The sequence below is a fragment of the Syngnathus scovelli genome, unplaced genomic scaffold, assembly GCF_024217435.2.
Source record: "Syngnathus scovelli strain Florida unplaced genomic scaffold, RoL_Ssco_1.2 HiC_scaffold_46, whole genome shotgun sequence".
Classification (NCBI taxonomy): domain Eukaryota; kingdom Metazoa; phylum Chordata; class Actinopteri; order Syngnathiformes; family Syngnathidae; genus Syngnathus; species Syngnathus scovelli.
The window spans coordinates 109,806-121,309 of NW_026061560.1; the positions used below are offsets into that span (position 1 = coordinate 109,806).

Sequence of the window (11,504 nt, forward strand, 5' to 3'; positions counted from 1 at the left end):
CATGCCGCACTGAACAACACCATGCCGCACTGAACAACACCATGCCGCACTGAACAACACCATGCCGCACTGAACAACACCATGCCGCACTGAACAACACCATCCTGCACTGAACAACACCATCCCGCACTGAACAACACCATGCCGCATTGAACAACACCATCCTGCACTGAACAACACCATCCTGCACTGAACAACACCATGCTGCACTGAACAACATTATGCCGCACTGAAAAACACCATGCCGCACTGAACAACACCATCCCGCACTGAACAACACCATGCCGCATTGAACAACACCATGCCGCACTGAACAACACCATGCTGCACTGAACAACACCATGCTGCACTGAACAACACGATCCTGCATTGAACAACACCATGCCGCACTGAACAACACCATCCTGCACTGAACAACACCATCCTGCACTGAACAACACCACCCCGTACTGAACAACACGATCCCGCATTGAACAACACCATCCCACACTGAACAACACCATGCCGCACTGAACAACACCATTCCGCACTGAACAACACCATGCCGCACTGAACAACACCATGCCGCACTGAACAACACCATGCCACACTGAACAACACCATGCCGCACTGAACAACACCATGCCGCACTGAACAACACCATGCCGCATTGAACAACACCATGCCGCACTGAACAACACCATCCTGCACTGAACAACACCATCCCGCACTGAACAACACCATGCCGCATTGAACAACACCATGCCGCACTGAACAACACCATCCCGCACTGAACAACACCATGCCGCACTGAACAACATTATGGCTTACTGAACAACATTATGCCGCACTGAACAACACCATGCCGCACTGAACAACACCATGCCGCACTGAACAACACCATGCCGCACTGAACAACATTATGCCGCACTGAACAACATTATGCCGCACTGAACAACACCATGCCGCACTGAACAACACCATGCCGCACTGAACAACACCATGCCGCACTGAACAACACCATGCCGCACTGAACAACACGACGCCGCACAGAACAACACGACGCCGCACAGAATAACACAATACCGCACAGAACAACACAATACCGCACAAACAGTTTTAGATAATATTACGTCGCAGTCATGTGACGCGGACATGACGTCAATAGGCGGAACTCACGGCAAAATTATAATCCGTGGGCGTGGCTTGCAACAGGAAGTAGGAAAGCGGCAATTCTGGCAAACAAGACACAGCGGTTAGTAACACGATGACTTACAAGGCAAATATTTTTTTTTTCAGCTTGCAACTTGACCGTCTAGAGCGTACAAGGTAATTACAACTGTTTTTTTTTAGCCCTGAAAAGCGAGGGAGTGTGGCGTTTGGGAGGAATGTCGAACTCGGCGTCTGCTTCCAGCCACAGACGCCAAATTTCGACGATTATTTCGACTGGTCAACGGTTGTAAATTATTGCGTTGACTAAAAACTTTATTTAACTCTACTCTTAACTTTGCCGTTTCAGATATGCGGGTATTACACCGCGGAAATGACGTCAATAGGCTGAACTCTCGCCAAAATTCAAATCTGTGGGCGCAATGGCCTTGAGCGAGACACCGGATACAAACACGACGATTATCAACAGAAATATCTTTATTTTCTGCTTGCAAGTGGACCGTCTAGAGCGTACACGGTAAGTACAACTCATTGTGTTTAAAAAGATTTACGTTTGTGTAGTTTGCGTTGCGTTGTATCTGTGAATGTTGGTTTAGGCTAAATGTTAATGTTTAATTTCATTCCTTTAGGTTCCACGGTGTTTGTTGGCTGTATGTTTTCCACTGCAAGAAGAGGCTCGTATCATTGACCAGCAGGAGCTACAATGGTGAGTACCCCTTTCGTCTTCCATTTATGTTAAACACTTCCTATTTCATGTCTAACAGTACTCGATTTAACAAATAACCATAAATAAATACAGTGTGGGCAGTCACGTTAACATATGTGATTATCCTGCCTAATATGTTTATCACAAATATGTCACTAATCACTAATATGTTTATTTGTTTATCACAACACCTTTGGACCTTCAGCAATCGATTATTTCCCTTCATCTACATAGAGACAGAACGATGGTGTCTTAAACATCTCATTCATTTCACCAAATAACTTCACGCAGGTGGATAACGGCCGTCTCGGTCACGCTATGTTGCGTGATGCAGTTTTGAAGAACCAAATGCATTTATTCAATGAATAAGTCAAGCTAGTTCTATGTTTATGATGTTGTAAGTTACGGTACCGATTGAAGTTGAGTTCGAAGCCAGTGGAAAACAGCGCTGCGTTTGTGCTCTCCAGGTACAAATGTTGTGATCTCTGACTGACGACCGGGCGAGACTCGAGTAAGAGATGTCCAAACGAGCTCCGGCAGGGCGGGCCAAGGCGGAGCGAACGGACGCCCTTCAGGCCGCCAATGACGAGCTGAGAACCAAACTGATGGACGTCCAGTTAGAACTTCAGCAGGAGAAGAACAAGGTGAAAACCTCAACAGACAGACACTGCCTGCCTCCCTGCCTGCCTCCCTGCCTGCCTCCCTCCCTCCCAGTTTTCCCGATGTAGATTAGACATGCGTGTGCCATGACTGTGTCAGCCTACATCAACAAATGCACCGAGGACGTCAGCACCACTAAGAATATCATCACCCGGGGCAACCAACGACCCTGGATGACTGAGGAGGTACGTCAAACGCTACGAGCGCGGAACTCTGCCTTCAAGTCTGGCGACAAGGAGACACTGAGGACAGCGAGAGCCAACTTGAACCGTGCCATCAGAATAGCGAAGCGAGACCGCAGTCGAAAATTTCAGGATCGTTTCCACGACGTCAAAAACATCAGGAGTATGTGGCAAGGCATACGGGCGATTACAGACGACAACTCACCCTCCCCCCCCCCCCGGTGGGTGTAGTTGATGCTGACTTTCTAAATGGTCTAAATAACTTCTTTGGGAGGTTCGAGGCACTAAACGGCACTCCAGCAGTTAAAACTGTCCCCCATCAGGAAGAGGAGGTACTCTGCCTTGACTCCGCCGATGTGTTGAAGACCCTGAGGAGAGTCAACCCCTGTAAGGCCCCTGGCCCGGACAACATTCCTGGGCGTGTGTTCAGGGAATGTGCAAGTCATCTGGCTGGGGTCATCACAGACATTTTTAACACCTCGCTGGGCCAAGCCACAGTGCCGGCGTGCTTTAAGACTGCCTCCATCATTCCGGTGCCGAAGAAACCTCAAATCACCTCATTTAATGATTACCGGCCTGTTGCACTGACTCCGGTTATGATGAAGTGCTTCGAAAGGCTGCTTAAAGGTCACATCGTTTCCAGACTCCCCCTATTATTTGACCCGTTCCAGTTTGCCGACCGGCAAAACCGCTCCACTCAGGAAGCCATCTCCTCCGTTCTTCACCTGAGCCTGGCTCACCTGGAGGAGAAGAACACCCATGTGCGGAGGCTGTTCCTGGACTTCAGCTCAGCGTTTAACACCATCATCCCACAGCATCTGGTAGGAAAATTGGAACACCTGGGCTTCAACACCCCCCTTCGCAACTGGCTGCTAGACTTCCTCACCAACAGACCTCAGTCAGTCCGGGTCGGACAGAACACCTCTGATGTCATCACCCTCAGCACAGGCTCCCTTCAGGGCTGCGTCCTGAGCCCCCTGCTGTGCACCCTGATGACACACGACTGCGTCCTCAGGTTCACCACCAATCACATCGTGAAGTCAGCAGACGACACAACGGTGGTGGGGCTCATCAGAGACAACAACGACCTGGACTACAGAGAGGAGGTGGAGCAGCTGGTGGGCTGGTGCAGAGAAAACAGCCTGATCCTGAATGAGGAGAAGATGAAGGAGATCATCGTCGACTTCAGGAAAAAACAGCCTCACCACGCTCCACTGATCATCAACAGCTCAGCTGTGGAGGTGGTCAGCAGCACCAAATTCCTGGGGGTCCACATCACAAAAGACCTCACCTGGACTATGAACACTACGGCACTGGTCAAGAGGGCACAGAAGCGCTTGTACTTCCTGCGGAGGATGAGGAGAGCCCACCTGCCCCCACCCATCATGAGGACGTTCTACAGGAGCACCATAGAGAGCATTCTGACAAGCTGTCTCTCTGTGTGGTGTGGAGGCTGCACCGCCTCCGATTGGAAGAACGTGAGGAGAGTGGTGAGGACAGCAGAGAGGATCATAGGGGCTCCTCTTCCCTCCATTCAGGACATTTCATCTCAGCGCTGCATGTCCCGTGCCCGTAACATCATCAATGACCCATCACACCCCCACCATGGACTGTTCTCCCTGCTGCCCTCTGGGAAGAGGTTTGCAGCATCCGCTGCAGGTCCACCAGGTTCTGCAACAGCTTTTTCCCTGCTGTCATCAGACTGTTGAACACTAGAACTGTTGAGCTCTAAACTGAACTCTGCATCACACATTCACAGAACTGTACTTTATGACACTACGGACCTCTATCTTGCACTATCTCGCACTACCAACTTTACTGAACTTGTATAAACCCTTTAAATAGAAGTTTAATACATGGTTTAGCATTCCTCTGCACACTCTTGAATACTGTTTTGCCTACTTGCACTATTGCATAATTATCACTGCTGCACTTTATACTTATTTTTAATATATATATATATATATATATATATATATATATATATGCGGCGGCTCGGTGGCGCACTGGATAGCACGTCCGCCTCACAGTTAGGAGGGTGCGGGTTCGATTCCACCTCCGGCCCTCCCTGTGCGGAGTTTGCATGTTCTCCCCGAGCCCGCGTGGGTTTTCTCCGGGCGCTCCGGTTTCCTCCCACATTCCAAAAACATGCTTGGTAGGCCGATTGATCACTCCAAAATTGTCCCTAGGTGTGAGTGCGAGTGCGAATGGTCGTTTGTCTCTGTGTGCCCTGCGATTGGCTGGCAACCGGTTCAGGGTGTCCCCCGCCTACTGCCCGATGACGGCTGGGATAGGCTCCAGCACGCACGCGACCCCCGTGGGGACTAAGCGGTTCAGAAAATGGATGGATGGATGGATATATATATATATATATATATATAGTATATGTATATATATACATTTTCATAGGATATGTTACTTCTATTCAACTGCAATATCACTACTTTGTTGTAAGACGTATGCAACGGAATTTCGTTTTGTATGCACCATGTGCAAGATGACAATAAAGTTTGTCTAAGTCTAAGTCTAAGTCATGTCAGGTCAGCTGTCTGGAGAGAGAGAGAAGTCAGGACCTGCGGGCGGAGCACCACCGTGCCACCGCCGCCATGACGGAACTCAAAAGCAAACTCCATGAGGAGAAGCAGAAAGAGTTAGCCATTACCAGGGAGACATTACTGCGGCAGAATGAAATGGAGCTGATGAGAGTGATCAAAATCGAAGATGGAGAGATCCAGCGACTGAATGCCTTGGTCCTCAGCCTGAGGGACGGCTCCATGGACAAGGTGATCCGCTCTATCCGTGTCTGACTATCCGCACGCCACGTCGGGCTTCGATGCGGCCGCTACCGTATTGTGTAGCTTGTCCCCAGTAAGCGTCGCGGCGCTCCGTTGCGGTCTCAACGGCCCGGTGTGGCGCAATGTCTGCTCAGGTGAGGAGGGGGGGCGCTTTGCTGGCGGAGGTGGAGGAGACGCGGCGGTGTCGGGAGACCGAGCGGTGTCGCCTCCACCAGGAGCGCGGAAGAAGCCCTGGCAGCGGCCCAGCAGGCCTGGCAGTCCCGAGCGGCCGAGCTCCGATCGGCTCATCACCAGCATCGGGAGGAGCTGAGCCGAACCAAGAGAGACTGCGAGAGGGAGATCCGCCGACTGGTAGGACTGATCAGATGCGCGGTGCGTGGCTATGTTCCCAATTTCGTTGTATACCTGCAGTGCAATGACACCTAAGGCATTCTATTCTATTCTATTTCACAAGAAGAAAATGTCCGGTTGCTCGCTTCGCTTTTGTCACAGCAAAGGTGTTCTAGTCGATTCAAGAAAAAAATTGGCCGGTTGCTCTCTTTGTTTTTGTCACAATTCTGGCAAATGAGTTTGCCCGCCTGCCTGAGCGCTCCCCGTTTGTACATCCAGACGGATGAGATCAAGCTGAAAGACAGAGCGGTTAGTGTTTTGGATGAAGCCCTGGGGCCGGCCACGTCCACCGCCTTCAGCTGCAGACTCAGGCTGCCGAGCAGCAGATCGCTGCCCTGAGGGATTCCCAAAGGGCGGGCCTAAACTACCCTGGAAGTGGGGTCAACGCCGCTACTAGCAATCCTCTTCATTGCATAAGCCACCTCATCACACACTTGCAGTACGCATGACTTAGTTCGTTGCTGGAGGAAGGTAGCACAAAAACAGTTTTGAACTTTGAACGAGTGCTTGTGTGTGTGTGTTGCGGGGCGTTTTCAGTCTCAGGAGGATCGGGACACGCGACGGTTTCATCTGAAAATCGCTGAGCTCAGCGCAGTCATCAGGAAACTGGAGGATCGAAACGCCCTGCTTTCTGAAGAGCGCAATGAACTGGTAATTTATTGACGGCACGCTTGAAGGTTTGCGCTACGTTTGATGCGCGCCATCCAGCGAGGCACCCATTGCGCTTGCTTATTAGTTGAGCGGCGCGGCGAGTCGGTTGCCTGGTAGATGTCTTTTATTGGGAGCCAAAGCCACGATTCCGTTCAAACCGATGCAAAAGGAATGGATACGTTCTGGCCCGCGTGTTGTGCGTCTTTCACATCCCGCACTTCATGCTTGCAGCTAAAGCGACTGAGAGAAACAGAAAGCCAGTTTCTGCCACTCCTGTACAAAAACAAACGCCTGAGCAGGAAGAATGAAGAACTCTCGCTGGTGCTGTGTCGCCTTGAAAACAAAGTGCGCTTTGTCACCCAGGAGAACGAGGAGATGGCAAGCTTGGTAAGTCGACGCGGACAACGGCGGCGTGCCAACAGAGTCCACTGCATTTGTGTTCCACAGAGAAGGCCTAGTTCGCTCAATGACCTGGACCGCGGTTGCGGCCAGCAGGACGGTGAAATGGAGTTCCTTCAAGTTGTGGAGCAGCGGCACATCATCGACGACTTGTCCAAGGTCTTCAGGCAGGCGACTCGGTGCACGTACGGCAGCGCCGCGCTCGCTCGCTGTCGCCAGGAAACCTTTTCCGTCCAAAGCTTGGCCGGCGGCCGCCATCCAAAAAATTGGCCCCTTAAATTCCGACCTTTCAAGCAGGAGCATTGTGCGCACGCGTTTGAACACGCTTTAGACTTGTTTTGCCGTTTTCAGCAGCTCAAAGCTCCCGTTTTGTCAGCGCCTTTGCCACTCGCTGTGCGCTGAAAACGACGGACTTGCCCGGCTGCTCAGCCCGTCAACCATGAGCCGCGAGCGCGACGTCATTGTCCGTAGGCAGCTAGTGGCAAAATGCACCCTGTTAGAGTTGCGCTCGCTCCAACTTATTTTGCAAGAACCACACGGGAGACAAGTAAGTTCTTTTGGACACCTGCAGGTGGAGAGTCCATCCGTTGTACGAATGAAGTCTGACTCTCGGCTCCTGCACGAGCATTTTAATTAAGAGAAACAGGGTGGGTGTAAGAGTGGATTGAATAGAGGAAGCCCTTGACCTCTAGTCAAAACATAGCAAGGGGTGTTTTACGACTTTGTGTAGGAAGGGATAAGCGATAGGGATAAATAAGGGATAAATAATATTATTTATTACAGGTCGCAGTCAAAGTCAAAGCAACACAATGATACGATAAAGATAATCTGGAAAACCCTGACACACCCTGTAGTTGTCACTTTTGGAAAAGACGAGCGTCCCTCCAATCATCGCCGGTGACGTGTTTTTCAGGCTCTGGAGACAGGAGCTCATGTCAGAAATGTCATTGTGAGTCGCGTTTGTTTCTGCGCCGGAGCCGTTCGTTCCCTTTGCATCCAAAGAATCTCAAAGGCGGATTTTGTGTCGACAGGAGAGAGATTTGCTGCTACGATACCGACGTCGAGAATCTCTGAGGAGGAACAAAGCGTGAGGTCCTGCAAGGTGAGTCTGTTTGTTTGCGGCTGCTTGGTGTTGCGCAAGATGAAATGGCCTTTTTCTCGCTATCGTTCCTCTCGTCGATTCATCGTGAGGTGTCGCTTCAGTTTGTTCAGAGAGATGTTTGCTTCCGCGCCCGCAGGTCATCGAAACATTTTACGGCTACGACGAAGACGTGTTGGTGGACCCGGACGGATCGTCCTTGTCTTTTCACACCGACAGAACCCCCGACACGGAACCCGAAGAGGTAGCCCGCCATTTCTGCCAGCGTATTGGCACCAAACATTCCTCTTCAGCCTGGAATCGGACTCGTCTTTGCGTCGCGGGTGCTTTGTCGCCGGTCTGACTGATTCTGGTACTAGTGCTGTGTTGCATTGGTGTGCGCATGAAGAGGCGGAGCTTCGCTACCGCCAGCTGACGCAAGAATATCAAGCGCTGCAACGAGCCTACGCTCTGCTAGCCCAGACCAGCGAAGGGGACTACGACGCCGAGAAGGAGATCAAGGTGGCGCCCCTTCCCGCAACCCCCGGCCGGGTCGCAGCCTCCCCGTTCTCACCCAGCCTCGGGTGTTCTCTGGTCTGAAAGGAGGAGGAGGAGCCTCCCTCCTCCTCCTTTCAGACCAGAGAAAAGCTGATGGTAGAAATGGGTCACTATCAAAGCAGAGTAGCAGATCTGGAGTCAGCGCTGAAGCAACAAGGACAGGTAAGCTCATCAATGAGCACACCTTTTTCTCAGACAAAATAGCTACATTCTTCAGTCACTCATTCGTCTGGCATTACTGGACCAACCCCCCCCCCCGAACGTGGCTGGGAAAACGCGGAGAAAAGCAAATGTCATTTTCCAGTCAACCAAAGAATTTGTGGATGAAAATGACACAACATTCCAAAGCTGTCCACGCGTTTGTCTCTTCTAGAATGTCAAGTGGGTGGAGGAGAAGCAGCTGCTGCGTCAGAGCAATCAGCAGTTGGCCAAAAAGGTGACGGAAAGAAAGGCGCTGGGCGGAGTCGCTTGGCGTCACACCCGTCGGGAAGCCCCGCAGATGAGGTCTGACTGTCTTTTCAGGTCAGGCGGATGGAGGCGGAAGAAGCGCGTCTGAAAGAGGACATCCAGGATATCCGAGACCAAAACGAACTGCTTGAGTTCCGCATCCTGGAGCTGGAGGTGGGAAGACTCGCACAAGCGTGTTGAGGCCAGAGATGTGACGGACGGACGGACGGACGGACGGATGCATGCCTCTGCCTTTCAGGAGAGGGAGTGGCGCTCCCCCGTCTTGAAGTTTCTGCAAGTCCTTTTCCCAGACGGCCTCAGCCCTTTGCAGATCTACTGCGAGGCCGAGGGCGTGAGCGTACGTAAGGCGTCCCTCGCAACCCTAACCTTAACCCGAGGTCCCAGAACACCTTACATTGCTCCTTGCGCCTTTCCCCCGGACATCGTCATCAGTGATCTGATGAAGAAGCTGGACATCCTGGGCTATAACGCCGTAAGTGTATGTCGAACTCCTTATGTTCGCACTCCACGAGACTCGGCGGCTCAAATGTGACTTTTGGAAGGCTTTGCGCTGAAAGAAGCTTGTTGACGCTGTGCCTTTGGGCTCTTGCAGAATCTCACCAACGAGGAGCAGGTGGTCGTGATTCACGCCAGGACCCTTCTCACCCTAGCCGAGAAGGTAACGCGCACGTCCACGCACGCTCTCGCATTCTGCTTATGTGACAGCAGCCTTTCCTCAGTGGTTAGAATACATCAAAGTGACCAAGTCAGCACTTCAACAGAAGATGTTGGACATTGAAAGTGAGAAGGTAGACAGACACGCGACATGAGCCAAGGGGAACTCCGGCAATGTGCCCCAACAATTCTGACCTTGAGCTGTGCTAGGATATGTTCTGCAAGCAGAAGGGCTACCTGGATGAAGAGTTGGACTTCAGGAAGTGTTCCATGGACCAGGCTCATAAGGTAAGCCGCCCTCAAATCTCCCGCCGGACCACTGATGGACGAGGATTGCGGCCCAGAGGATCCTGGAGCTGGAGGCCATGTTGTACGAGGCGCTACCGCAGCGGGACTGCCCCGCCACGGACGGCGAAAAAGCCAGCCACGCTGGCGTGAATGACGTGCTGACGGCGGATCAGAGAGAAGAGCTTAGGAGCGCCGTGGACCAATGGAAGCGAGCCCTGATGTGCGAGTTGAGGGAGCGCGACGCTTGCATCCTCCGAGAGAATGGATCTGCTGCACAGCGCGCAACAGGTAAGGGCCCAAAGCCAGCCCGGCACTTACTTGCACGCTTACTGGCTTTTGAATGCCACTTTCCATTTGTCCGTCCTAGAGGAACAAAGAGCTGAAAGAATTCATCGAAGCTCAGAAGAGACAAATCAAACAATTGGAGGAGAAGTTTCTGTTTCTCTTTCTATTCTTCTCCTTGGCCTTCATTCTGTGGCCCTAACACCAGCTGGTGAGTGAGCTCCAGCGGCACCGCACTCGACACCTCCGATACACTGCCAGCCGGTCTCAGACGTTGGCAGACGCTCCGATGCCAACGTATACCCCCCGCCACGGTGACAAAGGCACCGCGTCACACCGGCGCTCATCCAATCAGAAGGCAGGAAAAGCAAATTCACATGCAGGGCACTTTTGAACCAGAAGAGAGCGCCACAAAAAACGGTTGTTGCCCCAAACGCGCACTAAAAAGGGTCAGAATAACAAGAGTCCCACTGGCCAGCCGGGGCCACCCGTCCAGCTGTTTCTTCAGGGGGGAAAAAAATTGGAGTCACCGGTGAGTACATTTTGCATTTAGCTCTGCTTTTCTGCTTCTGTCTTCAAGTGTGTGGCATCCTGCGATCAAAGATTCAGCCAACCCCAAAGCGGTTGACCTCAACGTCCCACCACCATGCCTACCAGAGCAGGTGACGTGATGCTTTGGACATCCTTCCGTCTCAGATGCCCAAAAGTACTCTTTGCCACATCTGCGGCAATACGGTGTCTTTTCAAAGGTGCAAATAAATCCAGCGTGGGCGGAACACGCACGTCTTCGGTTTTTCCCGCTTTGTTTGTGTGACAGCTGTTGTGAAAATTTTATACAAATAAAGTTGTATAGTACAGGTTTGGCCAAGCCGCAACTCCCGAACCGCATGCGGCTCTTTTATGTTCATATCAACATTTGTGTGTGTGTGTGTGTGTGTGTGTGGGGGGGGGGGGGTTGTGCGTGTTGGCTTCACTTGAGTTCAATTTGGTATTTTGGTCAAAAGCGCATGTGGTGAAATTCCACAAAGTAGGATGGGCAAACACATTTCTTTAAACTATGAGTGTCAATTGGGCTCTCGAAATGGCAGGGAAAAGATGCACAGCAAAACGAAAATACGTAGATGAACACAGGACGTTTTAATCAGAGTGGGAAAGTTTCTATTTTTTGTTGAACGTGATGGCAAACCATTCTGCCTGATATGTCAGACCTCAGCGCATTTCAAAGATTCAAATCTTCAGCGCCA

At 51.5% G+C, this 11,504-nt stretch overlaps 1 protein-coding gene across 1 annotated transcript; it reads left to right on the plus strand.

Annotated features, from left to right (window-relative positions):
* Positions 1–9,903: 9,903 nt before the first annotated feature.
* Positions 9,904–11,074, plus strand: LOC125968177 (janus kinase and microtubule-interacting protein 3-like). The gene is made up of 4 exons (XM_068649847.1): positions 9,904–9,978; positions 10,035–10,266; positions 10,346–10,471; positions 10,841–11,074. Exons 1-4 carry the CDS (start codon positions 9,904–9,906, stop codon positions 10,924–10,926), a joined length of 519 nt encoding a protein of 172 aa, XP_068505948.1. The 3' UTR covers positions 10,927–11,074.
* Positions 11,075–11,504: the final 430 nt, after the last annotated feature.